At 36.2% G+C, this 22,706-nt stretch overlaps 1 protein-coding gene across 3 annotated transcripts; it reads left to right on the top strand.

The window, feature by feature from the left end:
* The first annotated feature begins 1,134 nt into the window (after positions 1-1,134).
* On the top strand, positions 1,135-21,935 carry LOC107784996 (inactive poly [ADP-ribose] polymerase RCD1). 3 transcript variants are annotated; one of them, XM_075253324.1, is made up of 8 exons: positions 1,135-1,272; positions 2,125-2,462; positions 13,394-14,654; positions 15,591-15,832; positions 16,692-16,783; positions 17,713-17,874; positions 18,013-18,108; positions 21,513-21,935. In XM_075253324.1, exons 3-8 carry the CDS (start codon positions 13,525-13,527, stop codon positions 21,576-21,578), a joined length of 1,788 nt encoding a protein of 595 aa, XP_075109425.1. In that variant the 5' UTR covers positions 1,135-1,272; positions 2,125-2,462; positions 13,394-13,524; the 3' UTR covers positions 21,579-21,935. The 3 variants fall into 3 exon arrangements, with proteins under 3 accessions (XP_075109425.1, XP_016461695.1, XP_016461693.1); XM_016606207.2 differs by lacking the exons at positions 1,135-1,272; positions 2,125-2,462 and adding exons at positions 5,147-5,284; positions 17,533-17,607; XM_016606209.2 differs by lacking the exons at positions 1,135-1,272; positions 2,125-2,462 and adding an exon at positions 5,100-5,284.
* The last annotated feature ends 771 nt before the right edge of the window (positions 21,936-22,706 follow it).

Here is a 22,706-nt window from a genome sequence, read left to right as displayed (position 1 = left end):
GGCATTTGAGTTGCAAAATCATCAAATATATACACTCACGAGACTCACATTGCTCAGGAATATAACTCTCAGGAACATTGCACTTACTCACAGCTGCTATCCGCACATAGTGCTCCCAGCAGACACCGTATCCCCAGCAGTCGCAATATCTCGATCCGCTACCAGCTAAGAAAATTCTATCATCATTTTGCCCCTTTACTCCTTGCATAAGGCTACCTTTCTGCCTTCCGAGGTTAAGCTCTACCTCCATCTGCATTTCCTACATTGCATAAGGCTACCTTTTTTCCTTCCGAGGTTAAGCTCTACCTCCATCTGCATTTCTCTGCATTGCATAAGGCTACATTTCTGCCTTCCGAGGTTAAGCTCTACCTCCATCTGCATTTCCTACATTGCATAAGGCTACCTTTCTGCCTTCCAAGACTAAGCATTGTCTCCATCTGCATTTCCTGCATTGCATAAGGCTACCATTCTGCTTTACGAGACTAAGCATTGTCTACATCTACATTTCCTGCATTGCATAAGGCTACCTTTATGCCTTTCGAGGTTAAGCTCTACCTCCATCTGCATTCCTGGATTGCATAAGGCTACCTTTCTGCCTTCCGAGGTTAAGTTCTACCTCCATCTGCATTCTTTCATTGCATAAGGCTACCTTTCTGCCTTCCGAGTTAAGCTCTACCTCCATCTACATTTCCCTGCATTGCATAAGGCTACCTTTCTGCCTTCCGAGACTAAGCACAGTCTCCATCCTGCATTGCTCTGGATTGCATAAGGCAACTGTTCTGCCTTTCGAGACTAAGCACTGTCTCCATCCTGCATGGCTAAAATATCACCACTTTATCGCTCTTGCATTGGCTGAAATATTGCCACCTTTTAATTACATCTTGCATCAGCAGAAATATCGCCACCTTCTGCATTTCATAGGCTGAAAGATCGCCAAATTGTCCAAAGGCATCATTGTTCGGAGGCACAGTGGCTTCATTTTAGCTTGTCATCTGGTTTAACCACAATGCATACTACTCTCCTTTTAATATAATATAGAATATAGATGGTATAATTTTATAGTACGAAATATTGGTATAAACTCATCCCACATTTGAAGGTGGAGTAACAATACATTTCGTAAAGACAAAATTACCCCTCCAAATGCCCTTTTCACTGCATCAGTTTTCGTCACTTCTCTGCAAACCCTTTTTTCTCCGACGATACAACCAAGCTTGACATCTCAGCCATGGCTCCCTGATATCACGAGAGAAAATCTGCTTCTCGTTCTCAGTAAGTTTTTGTTTCTTTTCTTCCCTTCTCTTGTTACGTCCCTTTTCAACCCCATTCTCTATTATTACACAGAAGTCTTTATCTAAAAAACCTTTTTTATTTCTTTTTTGTTACTTCTCTTTGTCCAAGGTATCTATTTTCTGTTTGTTGATTAACAGCTGTTGGGGGTTTGATTTTGGTTTGTACTTGTTTTGTTTGCTGAAACGCAGAATTTTCAGTATTCTTTTACATAGTAAATATAGTTTTAGTGAAATATTAATGATTTTTACCATTCTCAACCTCATTGCGCCCAATTCGCCCTATGCCGCAGTAATATAGGTGAAAAAACCAAGTGATTTCAGGTGAAAAAGTCGCAGTAGATTACTTTTCTAATCCCTTCCAGATTTAAAAACAAATCAGTATGTAAAAGCAAGGCTCAGTTGCTCTGCTTCTCCGAAGAATATCTACTCTTAATTTAACACTGACAGTAAAAATCCTTGCTATGTTGAATCAGAAGTGTTCAGCCTTTTCATTTACTTTTTAATCATAAGGTAAGTTTAGTTTTGTTGTCCGAAAACCTAAGCTTTGTTTATTAGTACTTCGCCCATTTCTAAGGTAAGATATCTTGTCTCCTGCAAGTCTTTCTAGATTAAAGTTGAAGTTGGAGTGGATTGAATTCGTGAATGTAAGAATACAAAAAGGAATGTGGTAGTTACCTGTACAAAAAGGAGTTGATTGCATCTTCATTGTTTGCTTCATTAGATTTATATGCTGGAGTTTATCATTGTAAAATTTTGTGTTCTATGTTTTGCTAGCTGCCTAATGGATTGTGAAAAATAAAGTTCATTCCTTTCTATTTCTTTACTTGATCAGCTTTCCCACAAGATCATAAACGAGTAATCACGCAGCACCTCCTAATCAAGCGTCGAAGGACATGGACACTAGAAGAAGAACGCGCTCTTGTTAAAGGTTTAAAAGATTTATGTATTAGAGGTTGGAAAGCTGATAATGGAACCTTTATGAATGATATATGATGGAGTTGGAGCATCATTTACAGAAAATCTGCACCACATATTAATTCTAAATTGAAAGCGTGGAAGAGGGACTATAGTACTATAGTTTCATTGAAAAGTCGAAGTGGATTGGACTTTCAATATGGTGAAGGAAGAAGTATAGTTGATGATCTAACAAAATGGGACGACATTGTTAAGGTAATGAAAGTTTTTTTTTCCAAGTAATTGGATATGTTAGTTAGTTCTCTTCAAAATGTTTAATAGATGTATTATATTTTTGATGCCTCAGCTCCATGAACTTGATATATGTGACTAGTATGAGCATGAGGATGCATATGTAAATGTAATGCATGAATGCTAATTGTGGTATGGGCATCATACCTTTTGTCTATTTATAGCTTTTTATGATCGCGTGATATTGTTTTTATATTTGTGACATGCTTGAACAACTTCGTGGTGATTTTATGGCACTATTGGTATTCCAGAGCAATGTGTATGTTTGCCGCTGCACTTTTTTACTTTCAGTTTCTGCAGATTTTGACTGCAGTTTCTACACTCTTTATTACTGTAGTTTCTGCACTTATTTTAGTTTCGGTTTTTGCATATTTTAATTTCAGTTTGTAGTTTTAATTTTCAGTTTAGCAGATTTTAGTTTCAGTTTCTGCATAGACATTAGCTGCAGCTTCTGCACTTTTTTACTGGAGTTTTGCACGGTTCTTGTATTTTTTTTGCACCATAAAAGGGCAGCCCGGTGCACTAAGCTCCCGCTATGCGCGGAGTCCGGGAAGGGCCGGACTACAAGGGTCTATTGTACGCATCCTTATCCTGCATTTCTGCAAGAGACTGTTTCCACGGTTTGAACCCGTGACCTCCTGGTCCCTGCATTTTTGCACTATATTTGAATAATTTTTGCATAGTTCCTGTACTTTTCTGCATTCTTTTTGCACAGTTTCTGCATAATTCCTGCGTTTTTCTACAATGTTTCTACATTATTTCTGCACTCTTTTTGCATAGTTTTTGCATTTTTCTGCACTGATTTGCACTCTTTTGCATAGTTTCTACATTTTTCTGCATATTTCGACACTATTTTAGCTTCAGTTTGTGCACTTCTTTTGCAACAGTGCAACAATAATAAGAAAATATTGTTGGGTGGAGTTTTCTGTTAAGAAAAATATTGTTTGTATAAATCATGAAATATCAAAGGTTAAAATAGGAAATATAATTTTATCCAAGTTTATCCAACTTTAAACCAAACACATGTTTAAGAACAAAATATCATAAGTTATCTCCAAATATCAAAAAATAATGTACTCCATAAGAATGACATTCCATTTGTGGCAGATTGAGGATATACTGGTTCGGAAAGTTATATGAATATTAAAACCTATATCGTTATTATATATAATTTTCACTTAGTTTCTGCGTGTAAGGACGTTTTTGTTAATAGGAAGTAATTAAAATTAATTACTAGTATAGAAAAGGTTCATCCTGATCAAGTTTCTCTGTTAGGATTTAGGTATGTCCGTTACCTAATAATTATAACCACTTACTGTGAACCCTCGGGGGTTGGCCCGGTGGCAATTGACTTGAGCCTTGGGGTTTGTTCCCTCTCAAAGTCTCAAGTTCAAAACCCATTGGGTGCAAACAATTTCTGAGGGTCATCGGATTGGGTAAAATCTAAATTAACCGTGGTGCACTTTCGGGAAACTCCTTGCCGAGAGCCTGTGCGCCCTCGGGATTAGTAGTCTCTCTTAGAGACTCGGACATCCGGTGCAAATCAAAAAAATTAAAAATAACCACTTACTGTGCCATTAAACATAGTTGATTTTCATATTTTTGTGTTTTGTTTTTGAGTTGCTAATATTGAAATGATGCATATAATCTTCTATAATTTGGACTAATATAATGATGTTGATATTAACTCAACTTGAAATTTAACATGTTGAGCTTATACTTGACTTTGCGTATGGGAAGATGAAGTTTGATTGTTTTAAGATCTCTCTAAACTTGAATGGTACACTTGCAACTTATTACGAAAAACATAAAATAACACTAAATTATTGAGCTTTTTTCTTTTCTTTAATTTACTTTCAGGTCCTTCAGTTAATAGGGGTAAAACAAAGTTCTACATTCAATCCAAACCATATATAATTATTGTAGAATTTGGAAGAACATATGCACAAATACTAGATTTGCACATATTGTCACAAAAAGAATAATAAAACAAAGTTATACTTTGCACCTACTAACACACAATTTTGAATTTATGAGTAAACAAAAATATTTTTTAATGTGAAATTATGTCAATCATTTTTCTCTAAGTATGGGCAAAACATAGTTCATTCGGCTATAAATAGTTTAATCAAACATAGCGAACGTATGACAACGAAAACGTTTAAGATTCCTAATAAAATATTTATTATTATGGTATTTATTTTTTGCACTATAAAAAAGTAACGATAGTTAAGAGAACCGAAAAGCTAAAACGAAATACTTATAGTGAATAATTTAATATTATAAAGTTTAAAATAAAATAGTAGGAGTAATACAGACAATATCATCTTTCCTTCCTCAATCCCCTAATGATTTTAAAATAAAAATAAAAATAATGAATAATTACCTTCGGTCTTATCCTTTGAAAACACATAATGAATGGGTCCCACATTTAAATCATTCAGGAACACGCTCATCCAGTATCACCCGTTGAGTCGGTGAAAGTAACGGTCAAATTTCGGGCCGGTACGGGCCCGATTCATTGCACTACCCCATCTACCCGTTATTTTACCGACATTACCCTTTTCTAATTCCCAAAATAACTAAAATATCATAGTCGGTCTAAAGGAGACCTGTACCTTTGGGGGCATATTAGTCCACTCAATATTTTATTCTCTCTAGATACAAAGAAGAAAAAGGACTTGGTAAAACTTTGGGCCGACTTAGGGTTTGACACCACCACTCGCTGGAGAAGGAGGAAATTTGGAGGAGGCAAAATTCATCCGTCGACTTCTCTTTATCTTTATGTAAATCCCTCGATCTTTGATCTGTGTGAAAATTCAGTTCTTGTTGAAGTATTCTCATCGTTATTCTCATCGATCTTTGATACATGCATGTTTGTTTTTATTTGTGTGTATCTTTTTTATTGTTGATATCTATAATATATGTTTGTCGATGTTAGTATATATTGTGTTTTATTGAGAGTAGTGAATATATGATGTTTTATGGTGGTAAAGGTGAAAGCTTTGTTGTTTCGTTTATGTAGTAGTAATTGTGTTATTGAGCACTTGTAATTTTACGAACAAACTGGTGAGTGATTATTCACGTTCCCGGAATTGGAATATTCTCTCCTAAATGGTTATGAGTGTAGAAAGTTTTAGTTTTTTATTTTATTTTGATGAATTGGTTTAGATGTTTAGTAACTTACGGCGTTTTTATTGTTTTATGGAATTAAAAAATCTGTTTTACTTATTGTGTGCTGGAGTTTAAGTCATTAGGGGCGTTAGTTCCTTTAGCTTTTATTGTTGATTCGGAGATCAATTGAGAATTGTACTTGGACGCATTTTGTGCGTGTTATGGTAAATCATCATTCGTGATGATCTTTTTGATAACCAAGAAATCCCCAAGGGCTAGGTCATCACGGGTAATGTTATGTAACTTCCTCTCATTTTTTTTCTCACTTTTGCATGTATATGTTCAGATTATGGTCATTATGTTTTGCCTATCTCCACAAGGTTCACTTTCTTCACACTAAGGTTTCAACATTGGCCTTCGAACTCTAAAATTTAGTATTTAAGATCGTGATTTTCTTAATGTATTTTCTTGGGAGTCAAGGTGTATCGATCATATTCCCGAAATGGTGAAGGTTTGGTGGGTAGTGTCTGATTTTTTGGAATCATTTGGTGTGTTGATTTTACATTTTGGTATATTTCATTAGAGTGTATTTGTTGCACATACATGTTCTCATTACTAAATTTTGGTTTCTTTAGAAGAAATGATCACATGCCAAAACTTTAAGACAAAGACACATGTCATGGAGATGAATCCAATGTGCTAAAACATAAAGTTTGTATCTATTTGTGCTTAAACAAAGATATTAGATTTTATGCATGTCAGATGTTTCTTAAAAACAAGTGGTGCGTGCATATCGACGGAGGTATGTTGTAGCGTGGTGCAAGGTCCTCTCTAGACTTCTCCCTTGTCTAACTTCATTGATAGCATTTACATATATTTTTTTAATTGATCCACCGTGGTGGGGATTTGGAAGTTTATGAGTAGAGATGAAGGTTACCAGCTGTTGTTATTTATATTGTTGTTGTTTATATTAGTTGGAAGAGTCCTCTTCATGCCACTAGGTCAAGAGTTCGAGCCTAGTACTTGTCTAACAAAAATGAGTAGAGACGAAGGTTTAAGACCATAGACGTGTTACGATCCAATTTTAGTTTATTATTTTTAATTCTAGGATACAATGAAGAAGATTGTAGGTGAGATATCTATATATTTAGAAATTCAAGAAGATAATTTGAATCTTCCCATGTTTTTAGTAATAGTTGAAGGAATGCATTGAGTGATAAGGTATTGTTTTTCGGCACTTGAGCTTTTTTTACTTCTCAAATCTTGCCCAAGGCCGTGGTATTTATGTGTAATTGTATTTAACCCAACCCATCCAATCCTCTAATACAAGTAGATACCAAGGAACAATTATAGAACTCTTACATGTAAAGTTGAAATGCTTAAAAAGTGTACTCACAAGTATAATATCTTATGTGTTCGACAATCATCTACCTTATTTGGAGAGTTAAGGAAATGATTTTCTCGCACTATGCCGTGCAAATAATTCACATCCCAAACAATCTCGATCTCACTATGATGAGTCTGCTCTCCAGTTCATCATCTTGTCAGTGAATTCAACTAATTCTTTGAGGAGGTACTCTTTGCGTTCTCCTATTTTCTTTATTTATATATGTATTTATAATTGACCTTGCTTTTATTTCTTCTGCGTATTTCTCCTTTGGTGCATCATGAAAAGATGTCATTTTCTAGCTAAGTATATCATACACAAAATGGTTTCTAGTTTTAATAATTATTGTTTAGTTATTGACATGTAGTTTTTTTTTTATACACAATCACTAATCTATTGGAATGTAAGAATAAGGTTACTAGATATCACTCCTTTAAAATTAGCACGATTTCTCTCTTTTTCTTTACCTATATTAGTTGTTAAGCTCATTTGTTTCCCATTTCATATTTAAATCTTGAATTTAGAGTAACATATTAAAGTTAAAGCGATGCATAAATGTGCACATGTTATCTGAAATTTGAATATACAAACAAAAGTTTTTGGAAAATATTAAATTGAAGTTATTAGGACATATAATATTAATAATTTAGGATGCATTAAATTGTTGATACTTTTTATGATCCTTGGGAAAGGCTTCAGCAGAAGGTCAGTTTTGTTATTTTACTAGCTCCATCCAAATTCTTAGATGGTGTAGACAATTATACCAGGACAACGGTATAAAATTCACCCAGTATTACTTGCAACAAAAATAAAGGTAAAAGGTGCAAGCAACTAAATGAAGGATAAAGATACTGAACTTCATACTAATATAATTTTCGTGTTGTGAGTAACCAAAAAAAACTAAATGAAATGGCAAGAGCAAAATTGCTACAACCTAAGCTGCTAGGTTGTTAGATGAGTGTATGTAAAGGTATTCTAGAACAAGGGCCCGCTTCGCTTAAAGTGTGAAGCAGGTGCAATTTCAAATAATATTAAAATGAACATTGCACAAATAAATATAATAATCAAATAAACCAGAATTTTTCAAAATAATATATATCTTTTATTTTAAACCAAAATGTACTTGGATTAATAATTCTTCATATTAAAAATGGATAAAATAGAAGTCATTAGCAATTAGTAATAATTAACAAAATAGAAGCTACCAACTCAAAAATAGAAATAAAAAATAGAGAGAAAACAGGGAAAAAGGTAAATAGGGAAATAAAAAACTTTAAATAAGCTACCAGAGCAGCGAAAATCTGCCAGAAAGCTTTTGACAAAATAAAGGACTCCATTCTAGTGCCTACAATGCTAGGAAGCCTTTATTACTATACTTATCTGTCACTGGAACCACTATGGAGTCTATGTTCGCTTAATACGATGAAATCAGACGGTAAAACTGGAAAAATTGCGATGCTCATATTGAAAACCATAGCAACAAAGAAGGGAAGAAGGGAAGGGGGAAGAAGAACCTGGAGTTGATACTTCTGTAGCAAGAAGCGGCAGCCAATTTCTAACCCAAACTACGACTTTTTCTGAAAGAGTCCCAACCTGGACTCTTCTTCTTCTTTATTTTCTTTTCTAGAAAGAGCCACCAATTTTTTTTTTCTTCTTAAATTGTCACTTTTTAAAGAAGCGCTTGCCTCGCGTCTTCATTTCTTCACGCTTCTGCCTAAAATCGAGCCCTTTCGCCGAAGAAGTGTGCACTTCCTTTAACCCGCTTCGCCTAGACTCAAATAGTCGATAGTTCTTTAGCAAGAAGCGGCATCCAATTTCGGACTCGAATGATTAACTTCTTCTAAAACATTCATAGTCCCAACCTGGACTCTTCTTCTCCTTAAAAGAGTCCCCTACTTTCTTTGTTCTAAAATTGTCGCTTTTTAAAGAAGAGCTCACCTCGGGTCTTCATCACTTCACGATTCTGCTAAGAAGCGAGCGCTTCCTTCAACCCGCTTCGCCTCGGACTCAGAAAGCGGCCTCCCTGTTGCCTCGCTTCACGCTTAACGCGCTGAAGCTCTTGCTTTCCCCAACTACTTCTCACAATTTTAATTAGTTGTAAATATCACAAACCTTTTGAAACGTCATTGTGCAAAAACTTGTTACCTAGAAAGGCCATTTAGAATGCCTTTCTGGAGTACTAGATTATTGTTGTGCACTTCATTGGCTAGTGATCAATCAACTAGACCAAATCTCATATTTGTTGTGGTGATATATGAATCGGCATTCAAATTTAATTTTTCCATCTCCATATTATCTCGTTTCCTTTTAACGCCTTCAATGACCATAGTTTCTTGTATTTAGACCAGTGCTTTTTGGTGTTTCATGTAATGTAGGAGATATTTTAAACCTTTTCTATATGTGCTACTTGCTCTTTTTGGTTGATTTGATCATTTCTAATTTGATATACTTGTTTGATATATTTATCTTGTGGGGTATTAGCTGTACTCAAGTCTTGGCGCCCCAGCATTCACTCTGTATGGTAGTTTTGGTCTCATAAGCGTCTAATGTCTTTCATTTTATTGGGTATATTCATATGGTGTAGTACCTCTATAATAATTTTTTGTCCTAATGGTGTTTTTAAAAGCGAAAAGCACTAAAAATTGACAAGTTTCATGGGCTTGAATCAAAAAGCGAGATGTAACACTCTTATTTATAGTGAAGCGCACAATTCACGACATAAAGGATACCTCTTCAAGACTCGGGGAAAGAGTAGTTGTACCTGTACATAAGTCTCCGTGGAATCTAAAGCATCAAGCATTGATTTTTTCCACTTGGTAAGGTGCTTGGAACTCCACTATTCAAGAAGCAGATGCATTTTAGTTAGTCGGTGTTGTATGTGCGAGATCCTTAGCACTACATTTTGGTTCTGCTAGAAGAAAGACAAAAATTTTGGCCTTTGCTCGAGGAGCAACAAGATGGATGAATGGAAAAAAAGTTATGAAAGATAACACATTTTTGCACTTTTTTGGTTAGTATAAAATAATAAGAGCAATTTCTTGGAGTTGGGAGCTTGTTGGATCGGTCAAAAGTTATTTTTATTTTTGTTCTTGTTGTGTATAGTGGAGATGCCTGCTTGTATAGATAGATGGTTAGGATTTTGGGAAGGATTAGCATATATATTACATATGTGTTTTATAGAATGCTTAATATTAATCTTGCAATCTTTAAATCCTACACCTTTTTGGTGTCTTATCAATGTAACATTCGACTTATCCAAAAAAAGGCTCCACATAATATGATTAATATCACACTGCGACACCATTTTTTCTTCCAAATACTGATGGCAGATGTACGTTGGAGGTGATGACCGTTAATTTTTTTACCACCCTTTGATTAACTCCTTCCCATAAACATACCATGTGCGATGTGTCAATGTGTTTGGTTTGACTTGCTGAAGTCCCATCTGAGTGACGTATTTGAAGTCCAGCCAACAGTGTGGTTTTCATATAATTTTAATTGCAAATGATCCATTTATACGTGATGCTTTCATCAAGTCTTATTATATATTAATAGATTCATTTATTTGTTATTACATCAAAGAAATATGAAATTAGAACATTTCAAGTGGGCATCCTCTTGTATGATTAATATGTCAGGGTTGTCTCTCAAACAACATGATTGATCCTTGCTATGTGGAAAATTCGATAGTAACATGAGTAAAAATGGGTTGTGAAAACACCCAAAAATTTGTCCTATGATGGTGGAAGGTAGCAGGTACTCTGTGGAATTAATCGAGGTGCGAGCAAGCTAATCCGGATACCACAGTTACTAGAAAAAATGGGCTGTGAAATGAAGTCATCTCTCCAATTTGAATTTGACGTGGATATGCACTTGTTTTTTTATGACTGGGAAATCTGTTTGGAGGTCAACCCTTAACCAAGGACTACTTTTGAAACTCGGGGATAATGCCCCCTTCATCTACCCTTCTCCACTTTAGTACTGGACTTAGTTAGCATGACGCAAGGCTCTGAGCTGTGACAATCCCTCAATCTTTGCCACTTGAACTAAGCCTTGGCGGCTGATAGGGTTAATTGTCTTCTCATTTAATCCTTTCTTACTATAGAAGTGAAAAAGAAAATTTTAAGCATTTTAAAGTTTGAGTTATACTAATATAGAATATTAACCATTAGAAGATCAACATATTTGCTGCATATTTTGTTTTATATTTTCCTTAGGCTATCTTTGCTCGTGTTTATGAGGACCAAAATTGTCTTTGCAGCAAAATACAAACGATATTATTAAAAAGAGCCCCTTTATTGCACACACTTAGTTTTAGTTTTTCCTTTTTTTTTGTTGGATGAAGGGAATTTCATTAAATGACATTAAGAAAATGCATAGCAAAAATTACTACAGAAATGTAGTGTCTACTCATATACCAATACTTACTGGACAACTAAAGAGCAGATAAAATTTAGGAAAAGTTCAACACTTGTTACAGGGGCCTGGTTGAACCAACTAATAAATTATTAATTATAGAAGTGGCTTTAAGAGCATGGTTAGGAGTTGAAATCCCATCAAAATATTTATGATTTCTTTCATTCCAAATACTCCACAAATAACACCAAGCACTATTTGCCAAGTTTTTTTGATTGATTTCCCAACTCTTCCTGAGCACCAGCTCTCATAAGCTTCCTTGGTACTGTTGACATGACCCAAGCTATTCCAAAATTTGTAAAAAATACTCCAAATGTCAGCTGGTACTGAACAGTGCAGAAAATTCGTCACACTCTTAGACTCCATTTGGCACATATAACATCTATTCTGCTAAGATTGTCTTGAGTAAGACAAGCTTCATACAAGGTTGTCCATATAAAACCAACTACTTTTCTAGATAGTTTGGTTTTTCATATAAGCTTCCATGACCATTTGTCAATTATTTTGTTGGAGCATAGATTGTCATATCGTCTTTTGACAGTATAGGTTCTCTCTTTTGATTCACCCCATTCCAAACTATCTTGCACCTGGGATTTTTTGAGCAAACCCAGTAGATCATTCGACTCCCTTGGATGTCCCTTCTGAAAGAGGGGCCCAAGTACTATCTTGCCAATAATGTGAGATAGTAATCAATAAAACAAGACATTTTGTTGGGAGTATGTTCCTTTTGTTATGAATTGTGATGAATGTGATCCAATGGGTACTATACTACTATCAGGGGCGGATTTAGGGGGACAGAAGGGTGTTCACCCGAACCCTCTTCGCCGAAAAATTACACTGTATATATAAGGCAAAATCTGTTTTTTACCTCTATATATTATGTTTTGTTTTGAATCTCCTTAACATAACCCAAAAGCATAGCTTAGTGGTCAAGGGAGTTCAAAATTTTTGTAAGGTCATTGGTTCTATTCCCACTAGCTACAACCTTTCTAACTTTTTTCTTTTCTTGAACGGTTGAACCCCCTTGGCGGTAATCCTGCTTCCGCCACTGACTACTATTTGATGATAAGATGGTTATTGCTTTCCATATGTGCTTATAATTATTTGGGTTGGTGCAATATCGAAGCTCTTCTCAAGGAAAAAACCGCCAGCATTTTCTTGGTTTTGTGGATCTAACTTGTTCTGGTATGTGGTACCGTATAGAGCATCTTGTTTGATTGTTTTTCGAGGAAACAATTGTGTCTTGTATGCTAGAAACCTATACGTTGGATCCCGACTTTACTCTCAAGAAAACAAGATGAATCAAGTCGTATTGAAAATCCAAATTTGCGTTCTCAAGCTCTATGTTTTTTTCTGATAAACTAGAAATTTCTGAGGGGAGTGGCAAACGGTTTGAAATTCAGTGGATAATGGGTCCGCCTCTCTATTTCAAGCTCTATCTTGAGCTTTGAATGTATGTTGATTTCTAGGCATTATGCATTTTCAGCTTAATCTTTCAAAGTCTGAATGTTTCCTCTGTGATGGCTTACTCTGTAGTTCTCTTGGTCCTCACTGGAGTTTCTGGTATCGTACTTCTCTGTGGTTCTTTACAAATTTTGCAGATGGATAGACTCTTTGTTTTATTTATATGCTTCTTTCTGTTGAAGTGCTGATTGTACTGATGTAGACTAATGCTAGAAACTTCTCCTTAAAGGATTACAACTTGCAACCCTTTTGTGATCATGGATAAATATCTTAGCGGGCTCCATATGCTAGTCGAATGACTGAAGTACCAATATTGCGGAGTAGTTTCAGCTCATACATGTACTCATCCCAGTGCGAGCGTGTCAGCTTTTATATGGTTGGACTGGCAGTTTATATTCGGGTTCCTAGTGGATTTGTATGCGATGATTAGTTTGTGGTATTCTATAAATTGTGATGTGCGACCTATTATTTAGCCTATGATCCTGTTATTGATGATGTCTCACTATTTTGTCAGGGTTTATCAAATTCAACCAATGGCATGCGCATGGTCTCTCTGAGGCGGATTCAAGACCGAGTTGCACATAACTGTTATCTTTGAACCTTTGGCTTTAAACCAGTGGATAGGGATTGATCCTGTAGGTAGAAATGGAAACAAAATACGGAAAGGTATTGGATAGGAGCCAAAACATTGTTGTTGACTTGAAGAGAAAACGGGCAGCTCGATGCGAGACCCATCTCTCTGGGGCTACTCACATGATATTTCCTGTCCGAACCTCGCTGAACTCATCCATCCGCCCTCTTGGAAAACGGAGGAAGCTGAATGGATCAAACAGCACGTGTGGTGGTTGTGCGTTTCACCTAAGAAAATCTCTGCTTAGATATTATCTCAATTTCAGGAAAAGTGGGCTTCCACAACGTTTGATGTACTATCAGAAGGGTCAGTGGACTGATTTCCCTGAGAACATTGTTACAATGGCTAAGAAAGATCTCCGAATAAAGAAATCAGTGACAGAGGTGGAGTTCAATGGTAAAATTTTTGTGCTTGATTTCTTCCATATGATGCGATTGGACCTGAAGTCAGGTCTGCAGCAACCTATTGCATGGATTGATGAAGCAGGCAACTGCTTTTTCCCGGAATTATTTGCTAATTGTGATGAACTGCATGAGTGTTGTCACAGCGAACACAAGGACTCCATAGAGGTGGATTCTGAGACAGAGGGTTCCAATGATCTGGAGATGCAGCTGGAGATTGAAATTAATGGAGCGGACATGTCAAGTTTGAAGGAATCTAGTGGAGAGTCCAATGCTATTGTTAAGCAAGTTAACTTATGTCACAAACCTGCAGCAAAAAATTGCACTGCAGAAGTTGGTGATAATTGCGTCAGACTCTCAGATACGAAATCCATGGATGACTCCACGGAAAATCATCAAATGGTGGAAAATGCTGCGTGCTGCAAGTGGGAATATCTGGACCCAGATGTTGTGGGTGAGATGTTTCTCAAGGGTATCGATTCACCTTCTGGTGCAAAGATATTTGAATTACATCGTGTTTCAAGTACTTTCATGGAAGTTCGAAAGGAACTCTTTCAAAAGCAGGTGGAGATTACGAAGAAGCAGCGTGGGGGTGCCAGTCTTAGTTATGCTTGGCTTCCTTCTTCTAAAGGAATGATTACGAGTATTATGAAGTATGGGCTTGCTAATTATGATCTATCGAAATCCAAGTCCAGATATGGCGTTGGTGTTCATCTTTTCCCTGCTAACTGTACTGAGATCAGGTAGTGTTGTTTCCTCTTTTACTTTTTTCTATCAACTGAATTTTCGAGCAACACAGCCGAAGTTGCAAGAAGACTTATACAGGTGCATTTTAGAAATAATGATTTTGGGTTGTAGAGCACATAAGTTTTTAAATGATGCGGCAGCTGTGAACTTTTTAATGAAAACAGTGGGTAGTGGCAACATTCAAACCTCAAGGTTGGGGTAATCTGGATCTTCCCTATAATTTTGCTGGTAAAGCAGACTGAATGCTTGTCGTGCTGTATGTCTCTAAAATATACAGATTCAGATCTGGAAAAGTAGGACCAGTCTAATGCATATTGATTTCATTTTTTGTTTACTCAATTTATAAATCCCCAGTGTTTATCATCAGTGATAGAGGAATATGAATCAAGTTTGAAAGTGGCAGTTACTGCTTTCTGTTTTTTTCTTCTTTTGGTATGGTACCTGAGTGTTACCTGTAGGATTATTTAATTGCATTATCAAGTAGATCTCTATTGCTGGTATCCAGGTTCAAATACTAGATTTATTTTGGTCCTGTCATAGCTTTAACGATCTTTCATGTTAGTTTCCTAAGAAGCTATCCATGAATTGATTCCTTAGTGCTTGTCAACTGACATAAGTAGCGTTTAAAAGATGCAAATATTGACCTTGTAGTTGTAGAGGAATTTCATGTGGAATGTTGATGATATGCTATGCTAGTCTTGTGTGTTATTATTTTGTCTTGAAATTCCACTTGTTCTAGTCGTCTTGTGAGGTTTGATAAGATATCTTTTGATGCGTAAAGGAGCTTGTTATAGTTGGTCGCTTCTCTTTTGATGCTTTGAAGTTTACGCCTTTTTGTGGCTGACCTGCCATGATGTTATTTTCCTTTTTGTCAATTTGTTTGTTTCTCATTATGAAGCTTATTGATGTTGTTGCTTTCATTTTCTTTACAGTGCAAAGTATTGTGATTATGACGAAAATGGTGTACAGCACATGATATTGTGCCGTGTAATAATGGGAAACATGGAACTGGTTTATCCTGGATCTAAGCAGTTCCATCCCAGTAGTGAGGATTTCGATAATGGCGTTGATAATCTTGAAAATCCGAAGTGTTACGTGGTCTGGACTATGAATATGAACACTCATATCTTTCCGGAATATGTTGTCAGTTTCAAGTTGTCTCCTGATGCTAAAGGTGATAATTTAAGTCCTTTCCTTTATGGTTACTGTTTGCACAAGTCAAAGGAAAGTTGTTCCCCTTAGCTATCTCGTGTTAAATGTTCATGAATCCGTCTCTTAAATACTCCAACAGTTTATTGGCTGCTCGGGGAGGGATGAATGTTCATTTTTTGCAAATAAGGAAGTAAAAGATCCTTCCAGCTTTGTTCGAAATCCGCCCCTCCGACTTTTGAAATCATCAAATTCATCCTATTTCTTAATTTTTGTGGGTGATAGGACAATAAACAATAAATATTTTATATTTGTTAGTGCTTATCAGTGTTATAGCATTTGTATTTGTTATTTTATGTCCATGTTAATCCTGTTTAGACGATTCCTAGGATTGCCTTTACCAACATTATTGTCTTTTTCATTTAATGTACTACTTTTGTTCATATTGTACTGAATATTTCATGTCAAGATTGATTCTTAATGTGTTAATCTCTACATGGTGGTTAATGATGGGAATTGGGAGCTGGGTTAATATGACCAATTCTAATGTTCTAAAATTTTGTGAGGGACTGCAAATTTTATTAGTGTTGGATGGAATCTGATTTGTAAAAGTTTGAGGGCAATTGAGTTACGGGATTTTTGGTTTTCAGTGTTCTGCAACTTAGACCTGCGTAGGTTCTTGAATGCCTTAATTTTTTTTATTTTTTTTGGGTGTGTTTTTTTGTCTGCCTTGCTCTAACTGTAGTTTTTATTGTGTTTGGCGTTGTACAGATAAATTATGCGCCTTTCTCTTTTGACATTTTAAATTTGAGGAATACTTCATAGATATTGTTTTACAAAATAATGTAGCCGTTGAATTATCTTTACCATGTTTATCCTTACAGGATATCTTGTTGGAAACGAGAGCCCAATTGATGTCTCTGCTGTCAGTACTTGTTGTAATCAGGTACCGGCAGATACACTTCCTACTGACTTGGTAAGTCTATTGACAGCTATAAACAATTTGACTGCTGATTTATGTTTTTGGTCTTGATTGAATCAAAAGATGGGGAAGTTGGAGGATTTTATTGGATATGAAGCAAATGCGAAATAGTTTGGCAGAAGTAAAACTAGGATTTTGAAAAACTTTGAGAGGAGTCGAGCGACACAGGGAGTTCTTCCAACTCAAGGACCACCTCGTGAATTTCTTGGCAAAATAAGCGAATGTTAAGGGTATCCTCCTACTTTAAGATGTTTGTGCAAATATTAGCACCTCCAATCATCTCCTGTTTATATTCCTCAATTGCATGCTAGTTCTGTAGGGGACACAATTGACCTCATAAGCATTGCCCTAGTGCTACCTTGGATACTTGAGATAGTGTGTGGCGCATGCCACTACAGAATACATGCTGCTACCTTGGATACTTGAGACAGTGTTTGGCGCATGCCACTACAGAATACATGCTGTGACCTGGAATCTGCATAAGCTACTGGAGACGGTTGTTATTTCAATGTACATGCTTAAATAACTCTTATTTATGTTAACAATGTATTCCAAACTCGCCTTCTGCAGGTTTTGTTTGTACATATACTTAGATCTTGAACTCAGTTCCAATAATTGCTGATACTGAAGTTTTTGGTTTCTAAACTCAGCTTCCTGATTCCTATCCTGACAGTTGTTTAGTTAGGAATAGGTACTATTATATAAGGTTTTTGGGTGTATTCCTTCTTTTGTGTTGTTTTAAGGTTTTGGGACTACTCAGCCTCATCCAGCAAGCCTTGCTTGATCCAAATAGAGGAGAGAGAGTGAATGACGTGCTAGTATGACGATTCTGCTTCTTCAGCAACATTGTCATTTTGGTGGTCATCTTTTCATCAAACTTTGTGGAGTTCCTTTCAGCTAACAATTACTGTGTGTTCTTATAGGGAACTGACGGCTATCAGAATTCACTGGGGTTGGCCTCAAAAAAGGATGCAAGGACGCCGAAGTCCCCCTGGATGCCATTCCCCATGTTGTTTGCAGCAATTTCGAGGAAAGTGCCTCAAGAGGATATGAACCTAGTTAGTAGCAATTATGAGTTATTCAAGGTATATATCTTGCATCTGCTGAAAATTGTATATCAGAAAAAAGTAACAATTGCGGAATGTTTTATTTCTCTAATTTGTGCCTGGATTGTTACTGAACTTAAAAATTTTCCTCTTGTTTCATTTATCTGACATCGATAGGACAAGAAGATAAGTCGGGATGAATTTGTCAGAAAGTTGAGGTTGATCGTAGGGGATACTTTGTTAAGGTCCACAATAACGAGTCTTCAATGCAAGGTATGTTCTTTACTTTTTCTAAAGAAATAGGTGCAGCTGCTGTGCTAGATGGTCGATGCTTCATTCATAATATCATACCCTGTCCATTTAAGAATTTTTCTCTATGTTGCTTATCCAAACGTTGAGTTAGATTTTGGTTAGACAGACTTCCACACAATCTTTGGAAAAATGTTCATTTGGGTCCAACTAGTAGCAATTTCAACTAGGTTGCACATTTTATCTTTCCATACGACATTGTTAAAGTGTTCCACATTGGTTAAGGGAAGTTGTTATCTCCGTGTATGTCTTGCTCAATCCTCACTTTATGAGCTAGCTTTTGGCTGAGTAAGGCTTAAGGTCCATTTTCTTTATATGTCATAGGAGTCTTGACCTATCCCTATTCCTGGTTTACCAAATGTTGGGCTTCCAATGTTATATTGTTCATGCACCCTGATGTCTATTATTGGTTGCTGTTAAGGACTTTAGTCTATGCCTAAACCAGCTTCTACAAAATCCTAGGTTGCCACTGGCTCACACTCCCTTCGGTCCATAACAAGTGACCTTTTGGCCTTTTAAATTTGATCCAAAGTAAGTGTCTTTTTACCTAATCAAGAAGGAACTAATTTTATATTTCCAAAATTTGCCCTTATTTACATATCCTAATGTGTCAAGGTAACAATTAATTAAAGGTAATTTAGCGAATATATCTTTTTTTTCTCTAGAAGTTCGTATTTTCTTAAGGAGTGTGCCAAAGATAAAAAGTCACTTATTATGGACTGGAGGGAGTATTATTTAAAACTCTGTTATGGGAATTTTGCTGCCTTAAATGTTTACAATAATATTGGGGTCGTGTGGCTCGGGTTCCTCTTACCACAGTCTTTGTATTAAGGACTGGTTTCATTGTTAATAACATACCTGTTATCTTGTTAAAAAAAATGTTTACAATATTTTTTGAAATGAGCAACAGTAGAAATACCAACCATAACCTATTATAGTCCATATCTTATAAGGTATGATTGTTATAATGACATTAGGGGGGCCTAACAGTGGAGCATATTTGTTAGTTGGATGCACTGCACAAAAGTCGAAGGAACTATGCTGAAAGTTAGTTGCAGAAGATTTATATAATCATAAAATGTCGAAAAAATATGGGATAATAATTAAGGTCTCACAAGTCACAAGTATATATGGTAACAAAATTTTCTTGAATCTAAGTAGCCATTAGGAAGACAATGTGAACAAAGATATCGTCTGTACTTCTCAGTGGTAGGTTACTCATTTAAAACTAAAACGGAAAAGGGTCAAAAATGCCCCTTTACTATGTGAAAAGGATCATTTATACCCTCAATTATACCATTATAGCCCTCGACATTATAAAACTGGTACAAAAATACCCCTCTTCCGTTAGGGCTTTCCACCATGGCAGCACCATCCTACTTGGCATGACATTTTGGTGAGATGGACCAAATGTGGAATGCCACCTCAGCACTCCAAGTCTCCAACCCATTTTAGCCCCTCCTTTCATTCTTTTTTCTTTCACCCCCCTCCCACCTAACCACTGTCGCCACCACCTCAGCTCTTTCACCACTCATATTTTTCCACCATCATCTGGTCACCATTCTTGACCTTCAAACCACGATTCTTTCATTTTCTCCTCCTATGTTTTCCACTCACCACCTCCATTAACAATATCTTCAGCACAATCTTTTTTATCCCCCGTTTTACCACTATTAACAAAATTATTTTTCTTCCTTTCATCACAGTAGCCCAACTCTTCTTTAACAGATAGCACCATAATCATCTTCATCACAATTTTTATCCTCCCCATCCGTGACCCAAAATTGAGAATGTGATTTAGAAGTGCTAGAATTCATTAATGAATGTGCACTTTGGGAGGGATTAAGCTTTCATATGTCAGTTCTAAATATTTTTCAAGCACACCCAATTCCAAAGCAGTGGTTCTAACGGATTCCTTTTTTCTTTTTAAATATAACTAAAGAGAATTTTATAAAAGAAAATCCCATAATAATCTGTTTAAGTTTATTCAATTTGGTAACACTACTAACCCATGAAAATGCAAGTTGGTGCTTGTACTATTTGAACTCTACAAATGATAATTTGAAACTCTTGTTAGCATCTCCTTTGTCAGCGATAGTAAAGACTAAAGAGGCCCTTATACTTATGTTAAGAATGTTACCAATTTCTCTGTTTTGTCCAATAATTACCAAGGTAAATGTGGATAATGAATTTTTACCTTGGATTGTTAGAGTTCTTGACTGTGGGTTGATTACTACTGTTGCAGCTTCAGTTATCTACAATTTGGAATACAACAAAAAAACTCAAAAAATAATTGGGTGAAGATGGCACGGTGGGTTTGGGCTGGGGTGGGAGGAACGGTGGGAGATGGTGGAAGAAGAAATGAGAGGTGGGGCAAAAATGGGGTGGGTGGGAGATACTGCCATGGTGGAAGGCCATGCCGGAGGAGTATTTTTGCACCAATTTTATAACCTCGGGGGCTATAATAGACCGGAAGTATAATGGAGGGTATATATGATCCTTTTCATGGTAGAGGGATATTTTTGACCCTTTGCCGAAACTAAAAAGATGTTTTTCCGTCTATAAATAGTTAATAGGAACAATGTGTGGTCTAATTTGGGACTACTGTCATTGGTTGCGTACGTGTGTATTCAGTTCTCATCTTTGTTGGCACAAGTATATGGTGCTTATAAAAAGAGTGGATTTCCCTAGGGTTCTAAAGAATTGATGGCTTAAGATATTTGATATGCATCATATGGAGACACATAATGAGGGACAGTTGCTCATCTCGTAGCATCTGATGTTTTACTAACATTGAACCACAATATTATATGATTGCGGAAAATTTAAGAAACTGCATCGGATGTCTGTATGTTTCTTAAAATATGAAAAGCAGATACTTTAAAGCTGGAAATTTCTAGTTTCCCATACACTCGATGTCCCATAATGTAAGGGAGTACCAGTTTGGTTTGGTAGTGGAGGAATTGTATTGATTGATGCAAGGTGTTACGGATAAGTAGCTACTGGTTTTATAGTCGTTTCTGGCTTGATGGAAGACATCAGCTGCATGCTCAGGAAAGTAGCGTGTGATCTTACATTAAAAATTTAGTGTTTGATCCTTTGAGATCACTGTTTTGACTTGCGTGAAAACTATCACTCTTTTTTGTGTAGCGACATGAGGGACAATGATAATAGAAAGAATATCCATTCTCAACGCCCACCCCCCACCCCAAGCGCCCGATTAATGGGAAATATCATGCTTCGTGTTTGTGCATATTTGTTGTCTCAATTACTGCAGAATTGCTTGGAGAGCTGGATATGTTACTGAGTGCATTATTTCGGTTTCATTTAGTTTTCTTTGAAGACTTTCTTTTGGTGCTATTTCGCAGGTACCACCTAAATCAATGGAATTGGTCCGCATAAAACAAGAGCAGGAGAGTGTCTGCCTGGAGTGAAGGCTTCTGTGTTTGCTTCTATGAACAGCTGTTTTTTCTTAGCTATAAAACAAGTGGATAGAGTAGACGTAGCTGTTGCTTTTTCCTTGAATGTCGGATCGCTTAGCCTTGTTCATCTTCGGCGCAGGAGCGCTCGATCAGACATAATGTAGGTTGTTACTTATTGTGAAAATGTGATAAGCGTTTAGCTTTCACCTATCCAGAACCTCCAGAGTTCTGGGATTTGATAGATGAAGTGAGCGCTTAAAAACTTGCACATTTCAGGTTTCTATCTCCCATATATTTTCGCAAGTGACACTTATGTGTCAAGTGTGTTGTACTGAGTTCATACTAAAGTTGCTTGCTTGTACTCTTAAACGGTTGACTATGCTTGTGTTACCTTGTTTTTCTGCGTTGACTATGCATGAAAATTGGCCTTCGTTTGAGAGGAGTTGCTTACAAGCCCAAATATTACCACCAAAAAGGGAAAATGATGTTGTATAGTCACTGGCAAATTAATAGCCGAAAAAGTGTTTATTTTTTGTATATATATACATTTTATATATTTATATATATTTTTCGATTATCAAATATAAATAGTTTTTGGCGCGGGCTAAAATAAAAAAAGCCTGAAAAATTGTGCGTCTCAATGGGTATGCAATGTTAGACCTCACATTATTATTTACGAAAAAGGATTCAAAATGCCCTTAAATTATTGGAAAAGGTTTAAAAATACCCTTCATTCACTTATTGGGCTAAAAATATTCCTCCATCCACTTTTTTGATTCAGTTATGCCCTTTGATTGTTATTTATAACAAGTTACAGGCTACACGATTAACATTTCTTAAGGTGAGTTACGAGGTTACTGAAGTTTGATTTTGATATTACTTGAAAAAAACACAAGTAACAATTAAAAAAGTTTGATAATAGATGGAGCAGCTGAGAACAATTGCAGAAAATCTGGGGAAACACTTCATTTGTGAAAACAAACATTTTGGAGCTACTAGGTAAGAGCTTTCATCTATATCTTCAGTGTATTTTAAGGTTCATCTTTGATATTATGCGGAAAGGTGTAAGCATCTAACCAAAATGAAGACAAGGGGTTGAATTGGGGTAAATTTCATAAGTGGCTATATAACTATGATTTT

This window comes from Nicotiana tabacum, chromosome 5 (genome assembly GCF_000715075.1).
Source record: "Nicotiana tabacum cultivar K326 chromosome 5, ASM71507v2, whole genome shotgun sequence".
Taxonomy (NCBI): domain Eukaryota; kingdom Viridiplantae; phylum Streptophyta; class Magnoliopsida; order Solanales; family Solanaceae; genus Nicotiana; species Nicotiana tabacum.
Note: the sequence above shows the minus strand (reverse complement) of the source record. Positions and strands in the feature narration are given on the sequence as shown.

Excerpts from the sequence above, each read along its gene's own strand:
- LOC107784996 (XM_016606207.2), top strand. The coding sequence starts at position 13,525 with ATGGAAACAAAATACGGAAAGGTATTGGATAGGAGCCAAAACATTGTT. Across the intron at positions 17,608-17,712 it reads AGAGAGTGAATGACGTGCTA|GGAACTGACGGCTATCAGAA; the intron begins GTATGACGATTC and ends GTGTTCTTATAG. Across the intron at positions 17,875-18,012 it reads GCAATTATGAGTTATTCAAG|GACAAGAAGATAAGTCGGGA; the intron begins GTATATATCTTG and ends TGACATCGATAG.